At 49.9% G+C, this 24,370-nt stretch overlaps 2 protein-coding genes across 3 annotated transcripts in view; one reads left to right on the top strand and one right to left on the bottom strand.

Moving 5' to 3' along the window:
* The first annotated feature begins 9,096 nt into the window (after positions 1-9,096).
* Positions 9,097-20,372, top strand: GOLGA7B (golgin A7 family member B). Its single transcript, XM_067022827.1, has 5 exons — positions 9,097-9,108; positions 15,660-15,785; positions 19,619-19,771; positions 19,858-20,016; positions 20,277-20,372. The coding sequence occupies exons 1-5, from the start codon at positions 9,097-9,099 to the stop codon at positions 20,370-20,372; spliced, it is 546 nt and encodes a 181-aa protein (XP_066878928.1).
* Positions 20,373-20,530: 158 nt separating this feature from the next.
* Positions 20,531-24,370, bottom strand: part of CRTAC1 (cartilage acidic protein 1) — a 151,221-nt gene continuing 147,381 nt past the window's right edge. The window contains exon 15 of one of the 2 annotated variants that reach the window (XM_067024908.1): positions 20,531-21,171. In XM_067024908.1, the coding sequence (XP_066881009.1) occupies positions 21,038-21,171 (134 nt within the window). In that variant the 3' untranslated portion in view covers positions 20,531-21,037. The remainder of the gene's footprint in view (positions 21,172-24,370) is intronic. The other variant, XM_067024907.1, reaches the window with a different exon arrangement.

The following is a 24,370-nucleotide window of genomic DNA, read 5'->3' as shown; positions in this document are numbered from 1 at the left end:
GCTATGAACATTGGGGTGCATGTATCTTGTCAAATTAGTGCTTTGTTTTCTTCAGATATATACCCTGGTGTGGAATTGCTGGATTATATGGTAGTTTTATTTTTAGTCTTTTGTGGAACCTCCATACAGCTTTCCATGGTGGCTGCAGGACAGAGCTTCTGTTTTTCGCTATAAACCCTTGTCCCTGGTTGGAATTTTAAACGAATTGCATGTATTACTTTGATAAAAATAAAAATTAACTTCAAATAGTGTTGTAATTATATTGGTGTGTGAGGGTAGCAGGGTGAGCTAAGTTCTCTTCTGTCACTGCAGAAAACAGGACACGGTTTCTAAAGTTAATAAATCAAGAAATAGAACTACAGGCATATCATTTAGCAAAGTAAACTTCTGAAAAATCAGAATTCAAAGCAGAAATAGCTAAAAGAGTGGAAAGTCATTTCTTCCGAAGAAATGACTAAAGGTAGGAAGGCATAAGATAGAGTAGGCAGGGGCTCTTGCCTTCTATTATAAGCCTTTCAGTATGTTTGGATTTTTAAAAATATAGTCATGTGTTACTTTCACAATTAAAAAAAAAAACCCCATTCTACTGAGCCCTGGGAAGTCCACAGAGGGGTGTCTTGGGGGCTTCTATAGGGCGTGAGGGGATGGGAGAGTAGGTAAGTTCTGCCCCCTTTCGTGCAAATCCACTTTCTTTGATTTTTTAAATATACCTGACTTTCATGCAAGGTTTTGTTTGAACAAAAGATTCTGCAGCTGAAATTGGTTTGAGCTCCATGATCCCTTTTGGCTCTCATAATTAACGATGCTTTATATGCATCTATTACCCTTTATCATAATTAATGATGCTTTATAATCATCTATTACCCTTTATGCTTGTGCCTATTTACTTCCTCAAAGAATTTCCATCACTTAGAAGTCTTGCAGTCTTACCCCAGTTGGCTATGGTTTGAAGTGACTGGTGAGTTTGTTGCCAGTTTGCTTGGTATGGAGGTGAGGCCCTGCAGTCGATAACTGTTCCTCCAGAGGACCTCTGGAGCCACTCTCAGAACAGGGGTTCTTTGGGGATTCTGCTGGGCCTCCTGCACAGTGGCTGTACCATAATGACAAGGATGCGCTTTAGCTAATAGTCCCAGTATCTGAGGCGGTTTCTCCTGGGGTAGCTGTGAATTCTTATAGAAACTTGCCTCCCACTCCACGTCCTGTAAAAGAGAAAGTAAGAGAGAGAGAGATGGAGAGAGGCTATGAACGAAAAAAGGGAGGCAACCCCCCATTAGCTTAGTCACCTCCTAGTGACTCCACCTACAGACATGTGTCATGGTCTACCTGCTCTGATACTATTTTTAGGGCAGGTCCCTTCCATTCATGTTTCTAGGGCCTTTGCAATCATCCCGGTTGCTGCCTAGCAGCTGCTTTCCTGAGTTTGAAGTTCCAGAGGTTCTGTATTTCCAGGAAACTTTCATGCCTTCTTGCCTTTTCACACTGTGTTCCTTCATCTGCTGTCCGGGGATATGACACTAATCCTTGAAGTCCAAGCTCAAATGTCATGTAGCTTGTAAAACTTTTTCTGGACCCCAACTCTGAAGAAACTGTCTTCACCTTAACACTTATCACAGAACCTGGCCATCACTTGAACTTGATTATAGTTTGGTGTCCTTGAGGGGTTTAAAACATCCCATGGTCATCTTTCTGTCTGGCATACAGTGGGTTTTTAGCATCTGCTCACTGAATTAAATAAAAGCATGCTTGCTATTATTTTCTGTGCTTTAGGAAATCTTGCTTGGCCTGGAAGAAATTTTGCTGTGGGAGGATCTTTAGCAAGCATCTAAATAAATCTTTTCCCATTGTCCTCTTGAAAGACCAGATTTGGAAGAGTAGGCTGCACTTGGAGGGATCCTGTCTGGGGAGGGAGACTTGTTGCCATCAATTTACAGATCAGAGAACTGAGGCTCAGAGAGATTGAGACTTACTGATGATCAGGTAGTGAATAGCAGAAGCCAGAGGTTGAAACCCATGTCATATGACTCCAGGGACACGGTTTCCTACCACACACTTCCTCATAATCTCCATAGTGTGCTCTGAGATACACCATTTAAGACTTTTCAGACCACAGTTTTCCCCCCAAGCATTCATACAATTGTTTTCCTTCCAGACCCAAGTGCTGAGAATCTCTATCACCCTCCTGCTTTTTCTTTCTTTCCCTGAGATTTGCTAGCTCTTTCTCTGTGTCCTCTGCAGTCTGTAGGAGTTCGTTTCCCTCTCCTCTCTTTGCAGGTATCGTGATTTCCAAATCTCTCAGTTGGTTTCTTTTTCTGGCTGTGGTCCTTTCTGGGGAGACTTTCCAATGCAGCCGAAGATTAGAGGTTGATAACACTGAATTGGTTAGTGGATCTCCTTTGATGTTATTTTGTGGGCAAACATTAATTTATGACAAAAACATCAAAGAGCTAGGCTCTTGCATACAACTGGTTTGTCCCAAGGCAGCTGGGTAATAATGATCAATCAGTCAGATTAAATCTCAACATCTTCTCCTGCCTCCAGAGTTAAAGTCCAAATGACTGGAGTGTGGGAACATCCCATCCTGTAGTATCCCATCACAGCCTCAAGTTAGCACAGTATGAAACTCTCCTCACTCCGAGTGTGGATCTCTCTCCATAGCCTCCACTTTGATGCCTCCAAGACTGGAGGTCTGTCAAGACTGTTATAACAACCCTGGAGGCAATGTAGTGATAAAAGGCTGAGGCTGTTAATGCCTTTTTCCAGTCAGAGGAGCTGGATATTAGAAGGGATCATTCATCTTTGCGTGGAGGAGCTCAAGGGTCTCTCTAGAGTCCTAGTCCTGTAATTTCAGTGGTAAGGAGAACTCTCCTTGGGCTATACAGGAAGGTGCCAGCACCATGCTTGGTGCATAGCAAACTCTCCATACATAATGGTTGAATGTACTTGTTGAGAAAGGTCATGAAGCATGAAAGTCTATGGCTAGTTGAAGAGGAATAAGGTGTAGAGCTCAGGTCTTTTCTTACACTACAAAACCTCCTAACCTACTTATGTCTGTGGCCTTTACTCTGCCTCTTCCACTGTATTTGTGGTGGAAAATTGTCTGTGCTCCTTTCCAAAGCCACCCCTTCCATGTTTACCCATCCTCTGCTGACCTTTTAAGGGCTTGCTTCAGCAATTAACCCTCTCTTTTCTGAGCCATCAATGCTCCCCTCTCTAGTAGATTATTCCTATCAGCAAACAGCAGGCTCTAAGGTCTCTCATCTTAGAAGAACCTCCTTTGCTCCTTCTCCCTCAAGCCACCATGCTACTTTTCGCTCTCCTTTACAGCAAAATGTCTCTACATAGTTGTCTACGCTCCCAGTGTCTCTACTTCCTCTCCTCCATTCTGACTCTCAAACCCACTTTAATCAGAATTTCATCCCCATGCTCCACTAAAACAGCTCTTATCAAGGTCACCAGTGACCTTGCTGCCAAGTCCAGTGGTCATTTCCCAGTCCTCATGTTATTCTACATGTGAGCAGCACGCCACGCAGGTGGGAAGGCTCCGTCACCAGGTTTTTGCTCAGCTCCAGGACATCACTCTCTCTTGGGTCTTCTCCTACTTCACTGGCCACTCTTCTCAGAATCCTTCTGTCTTCCCAACCTGTAAGTAATGAAGTACCCAGGATAGGCTCTTTACTTTATTTAATTTTTGTTTTGTTTTGTTTTTGTGGTACGCGGGCCTCTCACTGTTGTGGCCTGTCCCGTTGCGGAGCACAGGCTCCGGATGCGCAGGCTCAGCGGCCATGGCTCTCGGGCCCAGCCACTCTGCGGCATGTGGGATCCTCCCGGACCGGGGCACAAACCCATATCCCCTGCATCGGCAGGCGGATTCTCAACCATTGCGCCACCAGGGAAGCCCTATTTTATTTTTTAAATATCTTTATTGGAGTAAAGTTGCTTTACAATATTGTGTTAGTTTCTGTTGTATAACAAAGTGAATATATGTATCCATATATCCCCATATCCCCTCCCTCTTGCACCTCCCTCCCACCCTCCCTGTCCCACCCCTCTAGGTGGTCACAGAGCGCCGAGCTGATCTCCCTGTGCTATGTGGCTGCTTCCCACTAGCCATCCATTTAACATTTGGTAGTGTATATATGTCATTGCCACTCTCTCACTTTGTCCCAGTTTCCCCTTCCCGCTCTGTGTCCTCAAATCCGTTCTCTACGTCTGCATCTTCATTCCTGCCCTGCCACTAGGTTCATCAGTACCATTTTTTTAGATTCCATATATATGTGTTAGCATGTGGTATTTGTTTTTCTCTTTCTGACTTACTTCACTCTGTATGACAGACTCTAGGTCCATCCACCTCATTACAAATAACTCAGTTTCATTCCTTTTTATGGCTGAGTAATATTCCATTGTATATATGTGCCACATCTTCTTTATCCATTCATCTGTTGATGGACATTTAAGTTGCTTCCATGTCCCGGCTATTGTAAATAGCGCTGCAATGAACATTGTGGTGCATGACTCTTTTTGAATTATGGTTTTCTCAGGGTATATATATGCCCAGTAGTGGGATTGCTGGGTCATATGGTAATACTATTTTTAGTTTTTTAAGGAACCTCCATACTGTTCTCCATAGTGGCTGTATCAATTAATATCAGGATCAGTTCTTAAACATTTTTTTCTAGCTATAGTCACTTCCTAGATAATTTCATCTAGACCCATGGTTTTTAAATACCATTCACATACTGATGACTCCTGAAGTTATATTTCCAGCCCTCTACCTCTCCCCTGAACCCCAACTTCCTACTCTACTAAGATGTATAACGTGCATACCCAACTTCCAACCTAAATCAACTAAGCACATCCAAACTCTGTCCTCCCCATTCCTACTCAGCCCGTAGTCTTCCTCCCTCAGTAAATAGCAACTCCTTTCTTCCAGTCGCTGAGACTTCAAAACTCGGAATCATCTTTAACTCTCTTTCATACTGCAACCTCAGTCTTTCTACAGGTCCTTTCAGTGTTACCTCCAAGCTGTATCTAGAGTCTGGCCACTTCTCACGCCACTGCTCCTACCCTAATCTAAGCCACCACCGTATCTTGCCTGGACTACTCTAACAGCCTACTAATTGGCCTCACTGCTTCTATCCTTGCCTCCCTGCCAACCTTAGCATCCAGAGTAATCTTCTATACACTGCAATTAGATAATACCGCACCTCTACTCTAGATCTTCTTAGGCTTGCCATCTCGCTTTCTGAGTGGAATCCAAAACCTTACGAGGGCCTACAGGTCATATAAAACCTGGCTCCTGCTACCTCTCTGATTTCAGCCCCCATCTCTCTTCCCCTGGCCCACTCCAGTCTAGCTACCTTGGTCTCCCTGCTGTTCTTTGAGCACGCCAAGCCCACTCCTTTCTCGGAGCCCTTGTACTCTGTCCTCTAAGCTTTGTCACTCTTCCCTCAGATACCTGCATGTTAAATTCTCTCACTTCCTTCAGGCCTCTGCCCAAATTTCACCTTAATAAAAAAACTTGCCCTGACTATTTGTTCTGAAATACCCCCTCCCCCCATCTCTCTCTCTCTCTCTCTCATTACCATGCTTTACTTTACTTCTTAGTGATGATTACAACTTGACATATTTTATACTATTTGCTAATCTGTTATTGATTGTTACCCCACTAATATACGTTCAATAAGAACAAAGTCTTTGTGTATTTAGTCGTCGCTGTATCCCAAGCTCCTAGAAAAGTGCCTGATACATAGTAGGTGTTCAACAAATATACATAGAATGAATGGATTGGTTGAATGCACTCATCCAGATGTCTTGTCTTCAAGTGAAGAGAGTGGTTTCCAGATGGTTGTCTAATTAATATGATCAAGACCACGTGTGAGGAACTGGGAGAGGTGTACATGGAGATCATCAGATGTGCATTTATTTATTACCAGAGACCACCATGGGATCCACAGATATTTTCAGGTTGCTCCTTGATGCCAAATCATTTGCCGAACTATAAGGTGAAATGAAAATCTGCCTTTAACTTCTTTGGCATGTCATTATCCTTGGGGACTCAGTGTGTTCATCTGTGAAATAGGCAGTTGGAGATGTGGGTACATTCTGCCAATTTATAGTCTACAGTGTGCTGGAGGGAGGCGGTTCAGCTGGGAGGATCAACCACACACGCTCTGGAGCTTGACTGCCTGTGCTTGAATCCTGCCTCTGCTCCTCACAGGCCACACGACCTTAGGTAACTCACTCAGTTTCCTCATTTGTAAAGTGGGAATAATAAAAGGATAATAACAGCATTTAGTTCAAAGAGTAATTGTGAGGATTATATAAGATAATACATGTAGAGCATGTAGGATATGGTCTGTCACACAAGTGCTCAATAAATGTTAGCTATTAAAAATGAGATGTTCTGGGGGAAGTTCTGAGGGGTCATTGCTATTAATGTGTTTTAGGGGCAATAAGCTGTCCTAGAATATTAGATGATATGGAATCTTTAAAAGTGTGATAATAGGTTTTGCTAAGATGTATGTGGGTCATTGGCTTGGAGGAAAAGAGAACATACATTCCTGGCTCTCTACTCTGCATTGTGTGTAGCTCTGGCTATGAAACCCTAAAAGATGGACCAAATTATCTTTGGGTTGTGATCAAGCATGAGAAATTCCCACCCTGAGGAAAAAATATTTGAAGGTTGCAAAATGAATACTGGATTTGGTAGCCCATGATGATGACAGTGAAAAAGACACTTGAGGGAAGCTGTGAAAAATTTGGCATGACCAAATATATCAATATCAAGAAAATGAAGAGCACTGAGCAAAAGTCACGTGGAAGGAAAAACTGAGGAATACCACTATACCTGAATGTAAATACTGCTTATAAGAAATCTGAAGAATCTTATAAAAGTCAGCTCTGTGGAGGTTCCCCCAAGAGCAGGTTGGAGAAATAATGACCATATCAAGCCTATCAGAGACCAGGGTGGCTATATTTTGTTCTGGAAAACAATATTTCCATAAGACCAGCAAGTTGGTGTCTCTGAGTGAGAAAACTTGGAAGACTGTAGGTAAGCCAGGACCAGGATATTAAGCATGACAGTGGCAGCTTTCCTGTCAACAGTTTTGATCATGTGAAACAAAATGGTGGCATCAAAATAGAAACTTCTCTCCCTTTAAAGCTATAGATACAATTTGAAACTACATATCTATAGGTTTACAGATAAAGTATGGACTTTTCTGCTTCTGTGGACCATACATATAAGAAAACGTGCACACTAAAGAAAAGTCTTTCAACATGCCGTGGCTAGTATGAGTATCATCTTTGTGGCTATCTTCGGTAACACTGATAATTTCCAGTAAATCTTGTGTTTGCAGTAATGAAAAAAATGTGATAATAACATTGTGATTAGGTAGGAGAATGCCCTTATTCTTAGGAGATACATGGTGAAGTACTTAAGAATAAACCCTCACAATGTCTGTCACTTACTTTCTAATAATCTAACCAAATATATCTCTGTGTTTCCGTGTCTATCTATCTATCAAGCAAATGTGACAAAATGTTAACAACTGTTGAAGCTAGGTGGATAGTATAGTTTATTGTACTATTCTTTCAATGTTTCTGTATGTTTGCAAATTTCAAAATAAAAGGTTGAGGAAATAGAAAGAACCCTAGAAATAGTCTCGTGAAGCCCAACACTCATTTTACAGAAAGAAGGTCAGGTGTGAAGTGTTTACCTAAGGTCATGCTGCCTGAGGCAGGACCCAGGTCTGCGGGCTGCCCATGGCTCCCAGTGTGTGGGTTGCCGCTGTTGACCCTTAGGCAGCTGTGAGCTGCAGAGGAACATACCCAGCTTCCCCTCAGAGACCAAGGGGTATATGGGTGTGTGAAAGGGCACCTGTGTTGCTATTTCCTTTTTGTTTGTTAAGCATATAGATAGGTCATCTGGTAGAAAGGTGTGATGTCGAAAATGTGGAAGAGGCACCAGAGCCAGACCTGCCATCCTTGGAGAGTGGGCATACCCACTCGGCACCACCTGCTTGTGATTTTTAATTGGTGATGGTGGTGTGTATGTCAACTCTGGGATTTCAGAGGAGAGAGGGAAGAGTAAGGGTTGGGGGCAGGGCCAGGAAAAGCAGCAAGGAGAGGCTGGCTTCAGTTCTGGAGCTCCCTGAAAGAAGGGACCCCCAGGGTATCTCTGGGGATGAAGCAAGGGTACATATTTAAAGAAAGGAGATGATTCTCTGCGGTCTGCGGCAGCCTCCTCTAGCTAATAGGCTTCAAGGCAGTGAAAAGGAGAGAGGGGAGAGGAGGGAACGTCCATGCAAGCCTCGAGAGGGGGCCACAGAGAAGAAACGGAAGAGAAAGAAGAGGAAAAAAAACACAGACGAGGCAGCCTGGGCCACGATGGGGGAGGGGTTGGGAAGACGGGTGTTGGAAAGGTAAAGAGCCCGCACCTGGGGGCCTGCGGACGAGTCGAGGACCCTCAGCCTTGGCAGGCTGGAGTGTCTTGCCCCAAAACGGTCTTGCCTCTCCTCCGAGTCTGCAAGTCCCTGGAGGCCTCGGTAGCGAGCGCCGAGATCCTGGCTCTCTTACTAGGGGGAGGGGCAGGCAGGAGAGGCGGGGCCTCCGGGCCGGGCAGGAGCGGAGCTTCTGGCCGCGGGCGGGGCTCCTCTCCGGCGGGCGGGCGCCGGAGTCCGGGGCCGCCGCTTCCCCTACCCGATCTGCCGAGGCGCCTGGCCCCTCCTCCCCGCCACCCCCCAACCCCCGCCGCCCCCACGCCCGCCGCCCCTGTTAAAGATAAACCGGGCCGTTGCCTGCAGGAGCAGCGGCAACCAGCGATCGGGCCCGGAAGAGCCTCGACTGAGGCTTCGCCTCTCCGGCACGGCGCCCTTATCAGCACCGCGGAGAGCACAGTGACCGTCTCCAGGACCTAGGCGCCCGCCCGCCTAGCAGCTCACGGGCGCACGGGTCTGCGGCGTCCTCATCAGCACCGCGGACAGCGCCCCGGGCCCCATCTCGTTGTCGCCAGCCCACCTGCTCCCCGAGTCAGCACGGCGGACAACCCCCTCGACGGGCCCCGCAGCTGCTCGGAGCTGTTAGCGCCCCCGGAACATGGCCACTGAGGTAGGGAGCGAGCACCGGCCCGCAGGCAGTGCCCGGCTGCTGTGGGAACAGATCCCCGCTAGGGGCGGGGAAGGAAGACGGAGGGTGGGGTAGGATGGGATGGGGTGGTTTCTCGGATCGGGTCCGGAGGGAAGGCGTGGGGGAGGGGCGAAGTGGCCGGGGGAAAGAGAGGGGCTCCTCACTGGAGCTCATTTCACCCCTGGCGTGTCAATCTTCCCCATCGGAGTCCTGAAGCTGTCCGCACCACTTGTTGGCACTAGTGCCACGGCTGCTCCCGGGGCCTCAGGTGGGGTTTCCCCTTCCCATGGACTGCAAGTCCTGAAACCACTTCCCTGGAGGCTTGGAGACGAGCCTGAGCCAGTTTTAGGGGAGAGAAGGCGGCTGGCTGCTGTTGCTATGTGGTGTTGGCATCCAGCTTCTGAGCCCCAAAGCCTGGCGAAGAGATGACAGACCTGCCTTCACATCTGCATTTCCTCCTCGTGGGCAGGGAGACAGGAGGGGACAAAGAATCCTCAGGTCAAAACCCCAAATGGTTGGGTTTAATGAGCTGCCTGCACCAGTTCAATTTTGCATATCACCCTTTCTTGCTTCTTCACCCCTTTTGAGTTTCCTGTACCAGAAGACTGCATTTCCCTTGTGTCTTGATGGGAGGAGCTGCCTTCTTCAGGGTGTGCCTATACGTGTGTCACCTTCAAGGGACTTGAAAGCTGAACCAAGGACCTATTGACTGAGGGCAGGTCTATGTGCATTGCTTAAGAGATCAGGAATTACCTCCTCTACCCGCTCATTTCACAAGGGAAATGGAGCTCTTTATATTCCCACTTCGTAAGTGGTAAAGCTAATACATGAAGGGGAGGACCTATTTAACACTCACACAGCGTGTCAGCAGCAGAGCTGAAAGTTTCTTCTTTGAATTTTGGAGTGGAACCTAGGACACCAGATTTCCCCAGTTCTAATGTTGACTTTTTTTGGGGTGTCTCCCCATTTCCAACCCAGCTGGAACACAAGCCAGGGGGACAGCAAAGGCTTTTGAATGATCCTATGCAGTGTCTCTGGGCGTCCTGCTGAGCAGCGTGACATCAGCACCAAGTGTTACAGTTGTTATTCTGCTGTTGTCGCCACGACGGAACGACGTGCAGCTGCTTGGCATCACTCGGCTTTCTGACAAGGCACAGGGTTAGCTAGGAGAGCTCGTCCCTCAGGACCCTGTGAGGGGACAAGCCCTGCGCAGACCCATGGAGCTTGGTTTCTAGGGTGGAGAAATGCAGAGTGCTCAGAAAGTGCCAGAGATACTGAGAAGAGGAGGAAGAACACAGGAGAAATGGCCAAGGAGCTGGTCATGTTCCAGACAGGGCTGGCAGACTGCAGCAGAGAGGCTGCTGGTGTTGGACAGGAAGGGGAGACTTCTGCCCCGTGGGGACAGTTGGGCCTGCAGTGTGGGCAGAAAAGGTGGCCACATCTGTGATGAGGCCCATTTGTCCCAACAAATCTCCCTCTCAGGTCTGCTATGGTTCAGAGATTCTAACGAGCAGCCTTACATCTCTAGGTCGAGGCAGTGTTTCCAGGAGGCTGCTGTTAGCCTGCTGTTAGCTCTGCTCATAATGCTTCTGTGAATATAGCATTTTTCTGCATACAAAGCACTATCACATGAGTGATCTCCTTTGAGCCTTAGAGCAACCCTGCGAAGTAGGTGAGGATAGTGTCATTATCCCCAATTAACAGATGAGACAACTGAGGCTCAGAAGCTTGCTTAATCCCTGTGAAGGAGCCAAGGACGGCATCATTATCTCATTTTACAGATGATGAAACTGGAGTGCTGAGACTTATCCAAGAAAATATGGCTAAAAAGTGGTAGGGCCAGGACTAGAACCTGAGTCTTCTGCCTCCCTGGCCAGTGCTTTGTTTGCTGCATCCAGGTGTATCCAAAGAGCCAACTGTGTTGCCCAGTAGAGAGTAGAGGACTAGGGGTCCTGCCATAAGACTTTGGTGGGGGAAGGAGGCAAAGGAGTTCGGAAAGGGCTGGAGTGTGGGGACTCAGGTACCCTGACTGGCCTGGCTGGTTCAGCTTGAGGGCAGAGGGATGGAGGAATGCCCACGGGGTTGACGGGCTGAGCACAAATATTGCTCATTTCCCAGTTTGGCCTCGGGTGGACTCTGATGGCAGCACACAGAGAGGAAGCCTTAAGAGCTCTGCCAAAAAGGCACAGGACGTTCACATGATCTGGGTTGCAGAGCGAGTCATTTTCCCCAGGCTGTTTTTACTGTTAGGACTGAGTTAAGATTCCCAGGAAAAACCTGTTGGGAGAAGGAAAACCTCATGCCAAGCTCCTGTGGCCATTCTCTTAGGATCCTGAATGGGAGGTCCTCAGCTTCAGCAGAAAGTGTTTTGAGAGGAGGAGAGGGGAGAGAGGGAGGGAAGAAGAGACAGAGGGAGAGAATTGAGAAAGATTGGATATCCCGGGATCCCTGAATGGAAGGCATGGAAACTGGATATTTTCTACTCCCTAATTTCTGTTTAGGAGTTAGCATTAGGGGAGGGGTGTGCGTGAGGACCTCAAAGGGAGGGATGAAACCTCCTGAGCCGTACACTGACCTCATTTGGAAAACTGTAATGAGCCCATTTCCTGCGTGACAAACCTCTGCGAATGTGTGTCATGGGAGCAGGGTCTGCCCTGGAAACCAGTCCAGATGGCCAAGGACAACTGGGAAATGCTTGGCTGGGAGGGGCTTGTCCAAGTGGTAGAGTTTGGCCCCTAAGAGATTTTTTTTTTTTTTTTTTTTTTTGCGGTACGCGGGCCTCTCACTGTCGTGGCCTCTCCCGTTGTGGAGCACAGGCTCCGGATGCACAGGCTCAGCGGCCATGGCTCACTGGCCCAGCCGCTCTGCGGCATGTGGGATCCTCCCGGACCGGGGCACGAACCCGTGTCCCCTGCATCGGCAGGCGGACTCCCAACCACTGCGCCACCAGGGAAGCCCTCTAAGAGATTTTTAAATGCACCCAAGTAGCATTAGCCAAGAAAGGCATTGGAGGTTTGATCTCTGAGGCATGAAATTAACAAGCAGATGACAATGGGCTGGGCGGGGGCTCTGGCGCAGGCTGAGAAGGAGGCCCTGCGCCTGGGTTTCCATCCTGAGGTCCGACTTGGCTGCCTGGGACTCATGATCCTCACTCCTCCTCCACACCCCAGCCAGGGAGGACGGTGTTGGCTCATCAGCGGAACCTTCTGATTCTTGAGTTGAGTCTCAAATGCGTCCTCTGGAATTAGTTGGTTTTTAATGAGGATGGAGATGTGGGCCAGATGGGGCCTCCTGTTTGTCTTGGTCCAACCTGCCTGGGAGTGCTCATCTGCACTCCAGTGCTTGCTCCTCCCCACCTCTGCCAAGCTGACTCTGTCAAGTGTACAGACCCTAAATGTGAGGCGTGGGATACCCACTCTCCTGGCAGCCTCCTTTTCCCTGCCATGCAGTTCAAAAATTGGTGTCAGCAGATCTCACCACTGATTTTCTCTTTCTTCCTCATGCAGTGCCTCTTGGTCCTGTCCTAACTCAGCTGCCAGCAGCTAGGGGATGGTGATGGGAGAGAGGGGAGGGTTGAGGAAGGTGAGAAGTAAGGGGCAGGAGACCCTGCCTTGCCTTAGATCCTAGTCTTCACTAACTACAGATGCGTTAGAGTCTTTGAGTCTGTGTGCTCTAAGTAGATCTGGGAAACTAAGGCTCTGGCATATAAAGTGTGCCTGATACCATCCTCTAGTGACTCCTCGAGACCCCACAAATGCTCTTCAGGGAGGGAAGAAGATCCCTAGTCATCCGGAGCCAGGACAGTGTTCTAAGGCTCAGGATATTGTTGGGATTGGAAAGGGTGTTGACCCCTCCCACTCTGGCTACTTGAGAACACATTGATAAAAGCCAGAAGGAAATGGGACTGTACTCTGTAAGGTAGCACCCTAAAATCTTAATGGTGTAATAAAATAGAGGTTTATTTCCTGCTCAGTAAAGTCCCAGACTGGTGTTCCGGATCAGTAGGTGGCTCTCCTCTAGGCGGTGATTCAGGGACCCAGGCTCTCTTCAGCTTGTGGTTCCACTATCTTCAACACATGACTCTCTTGGTTTCTGTGGGAGGGGGAAAAAAATCACAGAGGAGTGGTGGTCTTTATGAGCCAAGCCTATACATGACATTCATCACTTCCATTCGCATTCCATTCAGTCATATGGCCACACCTAACTGAAAGGGAGGCTGGGAATTAATCTGGCTGTGTGACCAAGAGGAAGAAGCAGCTGTACTCAGCAGCTAGCTAGTCATTAGAGACACATACCTTCATGGTAGCACACAGTATGTGTGCATTCAGTCACAGACAAAGGAGGATGTTGGAGGGGAAGAAGCTGAGCCCATTTCAGAATGGCCGAAGCACTGTTCTCTCCTTTTCTTTCCATTCTCACCATTATTTTTCTTAAGTTAGACCCACTTTAATTTTCCCCTGAACTACTACAAAGATAGTCATTCCTCCACCTGGCCCCCTACCCCAGTCACGCCCATTTCCCATGCACCACTCACAAAGCTACCAGAATGATCCTTTTGGGGCTAGGGGAATCCATCCTCAAGATTGACAGGCTCATGTAGGTTGGTTTAGAAGGTCGGAGGAAGGTCACAGCCCCTTCCATTTCCTTTGAAAATACAACTGTATGAAACCTTAACCAGACAGAGCAGACACACTGATAAAGAACATTTTTATATTACCAAAGCATTTTTTATTTTTCAAAGCTATCATAGGATCCTACTAAAGGTCAAGGGGACTCCTTCAATTAAAACCTTGATTAGGGGAATCAAGGACTATAGGAGCCCTTATACATTATTTCATCCAATTACAAGACTTTAGGATCACACTCGTACATAGAGCAAAATTCACTTGGATTTAGGAAAGTCTTGTTAGCACCATCCCAGGACCTTGATCTACCTATCATCTGATCCTACTACCACACTGCAAACCTTTCTCTCTTTACTTATTCTTCCCCCAGCTCTTAAGAAATTTAAGTATCTTCTATCTTAAACCCTCCGCTCCAGTAGGAACTTGTCAAGCTCTTTGTGATCTAACCCTTGCCTTCTCTACACTCTCATCTACTGCTCTTATCTGCTCTGCAAACCAACTTCAGTCTTGCTGAAATCTGCCTCCAGTCATTGGAGTAGACCTCGTTCTCTGCTGTCTCTGTTACTTTGCACAAGCTCCTCCCTCCGGGTTGCCTTTTCTCCCCCCGCCGCCCCGTCCCCCACCGCTGGTAGCTCCTTTATGACTCCACACAGACCTCAGGGAGCCTTTTCTGAGTAAGCGTTTCTGGGGGAGATGCTACTTCTCCGCAGCATTTATCACAGTCTGATTCATTGTATATTTACTTGTCTTCCTCCCTGGAGCTCACAGACTGTCTTTTGCTCAGCATCCCCAGAGCCTGGCAATAGCAGGGACTCAATAAATGAAAGCTGAGTGACTGAATGGATTCACCTTAATTACACAGGATGAACTGGCTGTGTTCAGTCTGCCTTTGGGGCTTGGGCTCCACGTGGTTCCAATGTCTGGAATATTTCACCCAGTGGGAAGCTTGTCTCAAATGTGGGTGTTGGAGGCTGGAAGTGGAAGAAAGGGGCCCTGTTCTTCTGTGGATTTGAGCCCACTTCTCTGAAATGCTAGAGTCTGTGTCAATGTCAAGTTTGCAGGTGTGGACAAGGGACAGAAGTCACCCCACTCCTTCCTACAAGGGCAGGAGATTTCTTCATTTTCTGGCCTCAGCCCACTTTATCCACAATTTTCTCTGGGAAATTTGGATGTCTGTGGGCCCCTTCTTTCTTGTGATGAGATGTGCTGGACGTGGAAACAATCTGTGGTGTCTCTGACTTAAGCCATAACCTGGCCTGAACCCCAGTCTCCCTCTGAGTTCATGGGTGCATCACATCTTCCTTTGCCCCACAAGCTCCCCTCCCCCAACCCTGTCAGCTCTACTAGGCGGGATGGGTCCGAGGCAGCAGTCTTGTCCAGTGCTGGGGTCCCCAAGCCACAGCCTGACAAGCTGTGAACATTTGGTACTTGCTGAATGAATGAAAGAGTGAAAGACCCCACTATGCATGTGTGTGTGTGTGTGTGTGTGTGTGTGTGTGTGTGTGTGTGTGAGAGAGAGAGAGAGAGAGAGAGAGAGAGAGAGAGAGAGAGGGAGGGAGGGAGAGAGAGGATCTGGGCCAGCCACCAGGAAGTGTTTTCCTCTCGTTAAAATTTGTTCCTGGCTCTGTTGGTGGTTCCAGAACCTCTCACTTTGGCTCAGCTTTGGCCCTGCTTCAGGCTTTTTCTAGATCTTTCTGGGATAGCTAGAGGCATCTTCTGGAGTAAACTCAACAAGCCTGCTTCCTGCAACCTTCCTTGAACATTTGTGGGGTAGACAAGTTGTCCTGGTTTGCTGGGAACTTTCCTGATTTTAGCAATGAAAGGCCCACACCCCAATAAACTCCTCAGTCTTGGACAAACCTAGAAGGATGATCACCTTGAGTGCGTGTCTCCTGAACGTCTCCCCAGGTCCACAATCTGCAGGAGCTCCGGCGAAGTGCCTCGCTGGCCACCAAGGTCTTTATCCAGAGAGACTACAGCGATGGGACCATCTGTCAGTTCCAGACCAAATTCCCCCCAGAGCTGGACAGCCGGGTAAGGATGTCTTTTCCTAAAGTTGGATCATAGACTATGATGGAACTGAGGGGCGTATTAGAATACGTATATTTTTCCAGGAAAAAAATAGTATAGGAAACAACTTGTTCAGCCACTTCAAGTGGAAGAACTAAAAAATGTCCTTAACACTGTCTTGCTGTCACCTCCTGGAAAGTTAGAGCTGAAACACCTCAGAGATTTTCTAGTTCAGTGGCTCTCAAATTTCAGAGAATCACCTAGAGAGCTTGTCAAACAAATGCAAAGTCCTGGATCTTATTGGATGATACTAGGTGTCATCAGAGATGCTGACTCAGTTGCAGGACTGGGTTCAGGAATCTCTTTTTAGAAACACTTCTCAACCCCAGCTGCACATTAGAATTTCCTGATGAGCTTAAAAATATCCCAATGCCCAGACCACACCCAAGATCAATTAAATCAGAGTGTCTGGGACTGGGGGCCAGGCATCAGCATTGCTTTAAATTTCCCTGGGTGGTTCCACTGTGCGTCCGGGGGCTGAGGATCTTAATTTTTAATGAGGAATCCCCGGGTGATGTGGAACTGGGTGAGTCACAGATCCCACTTTGATAATCTCTGGTCTCCTAGTACAGTGATTCTCATGCTGGGCGGCCCGTTAGAATCACCCGGGGGCTTTTTTTTTTTTTTTTTTTTTTTTTTTGTGATAGCCTCTCCCGTTGCGGAGCACAGGCTCCGGCTTACGGGCCCAGCCGCTCCGCGGCATGTGGGATCTTCCCGGACCGGGGCACGAACCCGCGTCCCCTGCATCGGCAGGCGGATTCTCAACCACTGCGCCACCAGGGAAGCCCCACCCGGGGGCTTTTGAAAAAACCTTGCAGGGCGTCAGCTTGGGTAGAATAGGACAGTGGTAGTCTTTGCTGCTCGGACCCACCCTCTGGCTTCTCAGACCATTTGAATCAGAATCTCCTGGAGGTGAGATCTGAGTATGCCTATGTTTCAAAAGCTGCTCAGGCGATTTTAGTGTGTACCACAACTGAGAACAAATAAGCCCTTGAACCAAAACTGTGGTCTGTGGACAGGCAACATCAGCGTCCCCTGGAAACACAGAATCTCAGGCTCCACCCTGGATCTACTGACTCAGAATTTGCATTTTAACCAGATCCTGAAGTTATTCATATGTGCATAAAAGTTTGAGAAGCATTGCATTAGTTCATCCTCTCATTTAAGAAAGGAAACTCAGGGCGAGGAAGAGGAAGTGACGTGCCAAACTGACTGAGGGCTGAAAGGGCCTTGGCGTCTGACTCTGCTTTTTCACAGGACTCCTGTTTCCTTAGTGGGTATAGATAAAACTGGGTGCCTGGGTGATCAGAGTCTTGGCAGGGAAAGCTTAGAGACCTGGAGGAAGGGCCGGAGGGTGCTTTTCCCTCCTTCTCCCCACCTCGGACACGGGGGAGAGCTTGACGCTCCATCACAGGGTCTGCTGGTGGCATCAGAGACCGTCAACCAAGGGCTCTGCCCACAGCCTCCACGCCAACTCAGCTACTTGGCTGTTTCATGGACCACTGCCCCCTTGCAAGGCATCAGCTCCTGCTGCTGAGTTTTGCTCCTGGTCCTGGGTGTATGTAGCCCTCATCCCAGGCCCCCTTAGAACTGGCCTGAGGTTGGGGGAGGGCAGAAAAGGACCATGACTTTTCATTCAGCAGCCCAGGCAGATTTGAAAGAGTTTGGGAGGGTGGGGCAGGGGTGGCCTTTGCTGATCTGACCCCTAAACAGCTTTTGGGGAGCCATGTAGATCTCCTTGTCTTAGCATGCCTGTCCTTTGGGGCGGGGGTGATCCCTGAGATACAGCAGCAGGGCTTGGGTCCCAGACAGGATGGACATAATTGTCTCTATATGTTCACTCCAGATCTTTAGAGAAGTAGTGGCTGGGAACCCCAAATCTTCTGACTATTTGGGGGGAGAGCTTTTGTCCTAGACAGGAATGGGAGGTCCCTAACCTTATGTGATGGGCAGTTCTGGTCCCGTGGGAGGTGAGTGGGGGAGGAGGTGCTTAAAGAATGTAAAAAATGGGATGAGAGACACTCTGATACCTACTGAGTTTGGAGCATGACCTTCCACTCCAGGCTCCAGTGGAGGGCTGCATGGTGAAGAGCACAGGCTCGGGTCAGAGCTGTGTAAACCTGGCCAAGTTCACGCAGCATTCAGCAAGTATTTATTAGGCACCTACAATGTATTGGGCACTGGAGATGTAGGAGTGAACACATGGAGCTTACTTTCTATTCGAGGATGCAAAAAAATTTAAAAAGCAACAAGAAAATATGTAGGTGGTAACAAATACTGGAAATATAAGAGAGGAGGTCAAGTACAAAGGGGGAGCTGGGCAGAGGATGCGGGGGGCTGTCAGATAAGGCGAGACCTAAGCGGAAGTAAGGGAAGAGCCAGGGCAGGGGGTGTCTGGGGAAAAGTACTGCAGCTGAGGACACAGGCCCAAAGGACCTGTGGCATTTTCAGGAAGCAGTGGGCAGTCGCTGTGGCCGGAGTGAAGAGAACAGGAGATGGACTCAGAGGAGTTGCAGGGCCGGGCCCTGGAGGGCCTCACAGGCATGTAAGGACTCCTTGGATTTTACTTGGAGAGAGATGGGGAGACTTGGGAAGCTCTTGATCAGAGTCATGACATGATCTGACTTTAACAGTCTCCCTTGGCAGGGCTGGGGGCAGGGAGACCACTTAAAGAGGTCAGAGATGATGGTGGACCACAGAGCAGAGCTTCCATCAGGCTTCCCCTGTAAAATGGGGTTGGGAGTCGTACTTCTCTGATAGGATTGTTATGAGGGTTAAATGAAAGAATACATAAAAAGTGCCTGGCACATAGAACGTGCCTAATAAATATCAGCTATTATGGTTATGGATGCAGGCAGGATAGCTTCTCAGTTGTCCAAATGCATGGGGCTGACCTGTTCTGGGTGACCTGTTTTTTTCTTTAATTAATTAATTTTTGTCTGCATTGGGTCTTTCGTTGCTGCACGTGGGCTTTCTCTAGTTGCAGCGAGCGGGGGCTACTCTTCGTTGCGGTGCACGGGCTTCTCACTGTGGTGGCTTCTCTTGTTGCGGAGCACGGGCTCTAGGCGCGAGGGCTTCAGTAGTTCTGGTACACGGGCTCAGTAGTTGTGGCTTGCGGGTTCTAGAGCGCAGGCTCAGTAGTTGTGGCGCACAGGTTCAGTTGCTCTGTGGCATGTGGGATCTTCTCGGACCAGGGCTCGAACCCATGTCGCCTGCATTGGCAGGCGGATTCTCAACCACTGCACCACCAGGGAAGTCCCCTGGGTGACCTCTTAACTGGGAGGAAGTGCCTCCTCCTGGAAAGACACTCCTAAGGTCTTATGCAATCAGTCTCATGCTCTCCAAACGTGGAGAGCCCCTACTAATCAGGTCCTGAGTCCTCTCACAGCCATCACAATGGTGTGTGTGTGTGTGTGTGTGTGTGTGTGTGTGTGTGTGTGTGTGGCAAAGTCACTGGAATTCCTGCCTGATCCGCTGCAGAAAATGTTCACATCTTGGATTTCATGGGAGTTTTCTGTTTCCAAGGGAGGTCAAGTAGTCATTCTTACTCCCATTTTACAGAAGTGGAAACTGAGGCGAGAGTAGTTAAGTCATCAGTCCAAGGTCACACAGCTAACTGATAGCCAAGTCTGGACTGGACCCCAGGTCTCCTGACTCCCTGTGTGGCGCTCCATGCGCGCCTGCAGCCTCGCTGGTCTTGCCTGTGTGCCGCCAACCCCAGCGCTGGTGTGGCCCCTCCACTGCCACCGCCAGGGAGGCTGACCTGGGCCTGGCTCCCTGTCCCTCTCTCCCTCCAGATCGAGCGGCAGCTCTTTGAGGAGACTGTGAAGACCCTCAACAGCTTCTACGCAGAGGCGGAGAAGATTGGGGGCAGCTCCTACCTCGAGGGCTGCCTGGCCTGTGCCACGGCCTACTTCATCTTCCTCTGCATGGAGACCCACTATGAGAAGGTGGCTCCTTCCCCCACAGCCCCGCATCCCCTCCCCCAGGGCTCCTGTGCTCCACCCTCATCCTCAACCGGTCCCTGTCCTTGCAGGTCCTCAAGAAGATCTCCCGATACATCCAGGAGCAAAACGAGAAGGTCTTTGCCCCCCGAGGCCTCCTGCTCACAGACCCCGTGGAGCGTGGGATGAGGGTTGTATCCTTTCCAGCTGTTCCACGCGAGGGCACAGAGCTGCCGGCCAGTGGGCCCCTGGTGAGGCTGCTGGGAAATGCGACCACGTTCGGGGCCTCTGTTCAGGGAGTTCCTAGGGTTCCCCCCACCCCTGGTCTTTGGCCCCTGCCTCCACCCCAAGCTAGTGCTGTGTGTGCATTTTAGGCTTCACTTTTACTGAGCTGCATTTAATCAGTGCTTAATACATGCCAGATATCATAGTAAGTGCTTTGAAAATATGAACCCGTGCACTTCTCATAAGACCCCTATAAAGTGGGTAACTCTTCTTACTGCCTTTGTAGCTGACCCTGGCTCTGGGCTGCCCAGCTGGCGACCGCCAGAGCCAGGATCTGAGCTCAGGCCCACTCTGCAACGCTCTCGCATGTAACCCTCATTGAAGCCTGTTCAGTGCTCAGGTCCTGCTGTTGCCCTTTCGCAGATGAGAAAAGTGAGGTCTCGGTGGGAGGCTGGCGTTCGAGAGGGTTATAGGTCTGCTTACTCCACCTGGTCAAGGTGTACTTACATCCTGCCCCCCAGTCAGCAGCAGAGGGTAGAATTGTTTAAAAATAACGTTTACTGGAAAACTGACAGGAAAAGAGTAAAGAAAATGCAAATCCCAGAATCTCATGCTTACAAAGCCCAGGGAGAGGCTCTTCTCGTCTTTGCGACTTTACTATGTGCCAGGTATTGTGCATTACATGCTTTATTTCATTTAATCCTTGCAGTAACCCCAAGATTCTATTATTATCCCCATTTTACAGATGAGATGGGTGAGCTGAGATTTGAACTCAGGACACTCAAGTCCTCACACTTCCTGTGCAGTAACACCCCCTCTTGGGCACATCCCCATCCTGGGATACAGCGATTAGAACCACTAGAATGTAAGCTCCTGGTCTTGGCTGTGGGCAGGCGCATCTGAGCTGAGTGAGCGCAGGTGCGAGGAGGGGCGTGGGCTTGGCTGCCCGGGCCTCTGAGTCCTTACTGTCTGGGAAGCAGCACCAGCTCTGCCTCCCGATTCCCTGCTGGCCTCCATCAGCCAGTTCCTGTCCGCTTGCATCCCTCCTTAACGCCGCCCCAGATCGAGATCTCCATCTACGAGGACCGGTGCAGCAGCGGCAGCTCCAGCAGTGGCAGCTCCAGCAGCGGCAGCGGCGGCAGCAGCGGCGGGGCGGGTGGTCGGTGACTGGCCGAGAGTCCCTGCAGGGAGGCGTACGACTGGACTGAGGGCCCTGCAGACCTGCGGCGGCTACGCTACCAGAGCACCCGCTTCTGAGTCGTTCTCTGGGCCCAGGGCAGGAAGGAGGGTGACCCGCCCAGTGTTGCCTGCGGGCCCTCAAAGGCGCCCCCTGCCCTTCGCCCCCTGGCAGGACGGTCCACTTCCTGACCTGGCTCTTACCGACGGGGCTGGTCTGGGTCACACAGAGGCAGGTTTTCCAGGGGGAGGCTGGGGTGAGGACAACACAATTTGGACAGCCCCTCTCTTCTGTAGCTCCCCTCCCAGCACCCCAGAAGAGGATCCAGGTCTGTCACCTAGAGAATTCCCATCCTGCACGATTCCTCACCCCAAATCCCGCGTCCACCAGGACTCCCTCCCTCGGGGCCCTGCTCCCCACGGCTGTCTCCCAGTGTCTGCTCTTTCTGATGCCACCACGGGGCCTCTGCCTGTCTGTGACCCTGCCTCCACCGAATTCAAGGTCTGGGGAGACAGGAGTGGTCAGCCTTTGGGCGCTGCGATGGGGAGTTCTTCAGCCCCCTCCTGACCTCTTCTAGACTCATGGTGTCCCTGTCCTCCACCCAGAGCCTGGAGGTCATCTTAGCCTTGCCAAGAAGCGTCCAAGTCCTGCGGCTTTGCAGGCCACCAGGTGCTGGTGGTGGGGCACATGGCCTGGGGCTCTGGGAGGTTATATGGGGGTCTGGAGAAATGCCTCATGGAGAGATGTAGCCTTGAGGGGTTTAACCGCCAGAACTGGAGCCAGCTTCCTGAGATTAGAACCTGCACGTGTGTGAGAAGGAGTGTGTGTGCACGCAGGCACAGGTGTAAGTGCACGTATGTGAGTGCACTATGTGCATGAATGTACCTGTGTGTACTGTGTGTGAGGGCAGGTGTGTGCATGAGTGCATGGTGAGTGCACCTGTGTGAGTGTGTGTACACATGCGTGTGTGCATGTATGTGAGTGCACCTGTACGTTCCCCTTGGCTGCTGGGCCGGTGACTGCCCCTCTCTGCATCCTGTCTTATCTTCGTGCGCCACGGTCTGGCTGCTTCCCTGTGTGGGTCCAGCCTGTCCCCCTGTAAATAAATGTCCTAATGTCCCTTGCCCCTTGCCTGGGCTGCCAGCTAGGCTCTTCTTCCTGGCCTCTCCCCTACCTGCAAGGTTCTCCCCACCTTCTGACTGTACTATGTACATTCTAACAAAAAAGAAGTTGGGGTTCTAGGAGAACAGAGCCAACCTCCCAGGGCCTTCCGTGCCCCCCTCTCAGTCCTTCGTGACAAGGCAACGGGGCCATGGACACTGCATATTCAGCCCGCCCAGGCTCCAGCGCTCTCTAAGGCTGTGTAAGTGAGGCTTCTTTGGAAGGTCAAAGGAGCTGCTAACCCGCAGGGGAAAAGGCAAATTCCTTTCCTTAAAGGAAAGAGGGGTGTCCAGCCAATGAGGCCCTGGCTGCCGACACCCAGCAGCCCCATCCTGGTGCCTGAAGATGGACAGAGGAGACTGCCTGCCTCAGCCGGCAGGAGGTGCTAGAGTGGGTATGAAAGACCAGCTAGCTAGGTAGCTTTCTGGAACCAAAGAGGGGCCTGATTTTCTTTTGGATGCAGGAGCAGTGTGTAGGAAAGCTCCAGAGAGCTAGAGAGGGCAGCCCAGCCCCTGAGCCTAAGTGGGTCCCGGTCCAAGGTTGCCCTGGGTGAGCTTGCAGCCCAGTGGGCTCCAGCACAGCCCCTACCCCTATACCCACCCTAGCCCACCTATGGCTGGGGCTGACCTGTGCGTCTCCTGTGGGAGGGCTGGGCGTAGGCGATGTGGTGGCCTTTTGCTTTATTATTTCTTTTTCCAATAAAAGGCCTTGCCTAGCTTGAGGCTCTGTGCTGCTTCTCTCCCCCACCATGGTGGGAGGCCAGATCTGTGCCCCAGGACCACGGCGAGGAGGCAGGGCTGGGTGTGCTCCTGAAGAGGCAGTGCCCTGACACAGGCAGGACGGGCCCTGTCTTCTTGGAGCTTGCAGTCTAGTGGGAGGCAGACACTCTGCATCCCTAATCTGGAGCCTTTATGCGGTCCTGGGATCCTTAGGTGGGGGGAACAGGTTGGACTGAAAGCCAGGTCAAAATCAAGTCATGGATTAATTAGATAAATACCCACTTCTTGAGCTCATATCTGTTCGGGGTTGGATCACACAGGTCACTCAGTTCTAAAGAAAAGTATGTGGGTGTTGGAACCTAGTAGAGCTGTGTCTTGGCTTTTATAAAACTAAATAACATTTAATGAGCACCTACTGTGTGCCAGATACTTTGCTAAAACATGTGGCACAGATGCAGGAGGGCATTTAAAGATCATCTAAGTGAGGCAGAATGGAGGCCCAGAGAGGGTGAGTGACTTGACCTAGGTCACACAGCTTGTTGATGATAGTGCCAGGTTTAGAACCAAGGTCATCTCCTGACCCAGTGCTCACTCGGACACTTTGGGGATGACACCCAAATGGAAGTTGCCCGAGGCTGTAGGATGGCCGGGGTCACACATTCAGGTCTGTGGGCCAAGAGAGGATCCCACCAGACCATGGGGACAATGGCTCCACCTCTGGGTGGGGGTCTGGGGGGGCCCCCTCTCTGAACAGGACCCTGCGTGTCTTCCCTGCTTGTACTTTCTGCTCCTAAGGGGCAGCTGGACTTGCTGACTCTGCTGAAACCTGGGGTGTGGGTGGGTTGTCACAATGGAGGCTGTTCTTTAACATGCGGGTAGGTTCATTTTGTCTGTCCTGTTTGCAACATTATTATTAGTAGTAATAATAAAGAAACAATAGTAGCTAACATTTATTTAGCACTGACTATGTGCCAGGCACTAGGCTAAGACTCTACATAATTCATTCAATCCTCACAACGACCCTCTGTGGTGTGGACTATTATTCCCACTTTACAGATGAAAAGACTGAGGCTCACAGAAGTTAAGTAACTTGCCCAAAACTATACAACTAGAAAGTGGCAGAGCATGGCTTTGAATCCAGACAGTCTGACTCCAAACTGTGGGGAAGATAATACCAGCTTCAGAGACCCCCCCTCAGCCATCCTAGGGTGAGGATTTGGCAGATAACCCAGGGAAGGACTTGGAGCTGTGGCTCGGTTCCAAGGGAGGTCTGGTACCTTCAAGCCCAGGGCATCACGGGAGTGTGGGTGGTTGGGCTCCTCA

This window comes from Kogia breviceps, chromosome 2 (genome assembly GCF_026419965.1).
Source record: "Kogia breviceps isolate mKogBre1 chromosome 2, mKogBre1 haplotype 1, whole genome shotgun sequence".
NCBI lineage: Eukaryota > Metazoa > Chordata > Mammalia > Artiodactyla > Physeteridae > Kogia > Kogia breviceps.
This window is presented reverse-complemented; position numbering and strand designations above follow the sequence as displayed.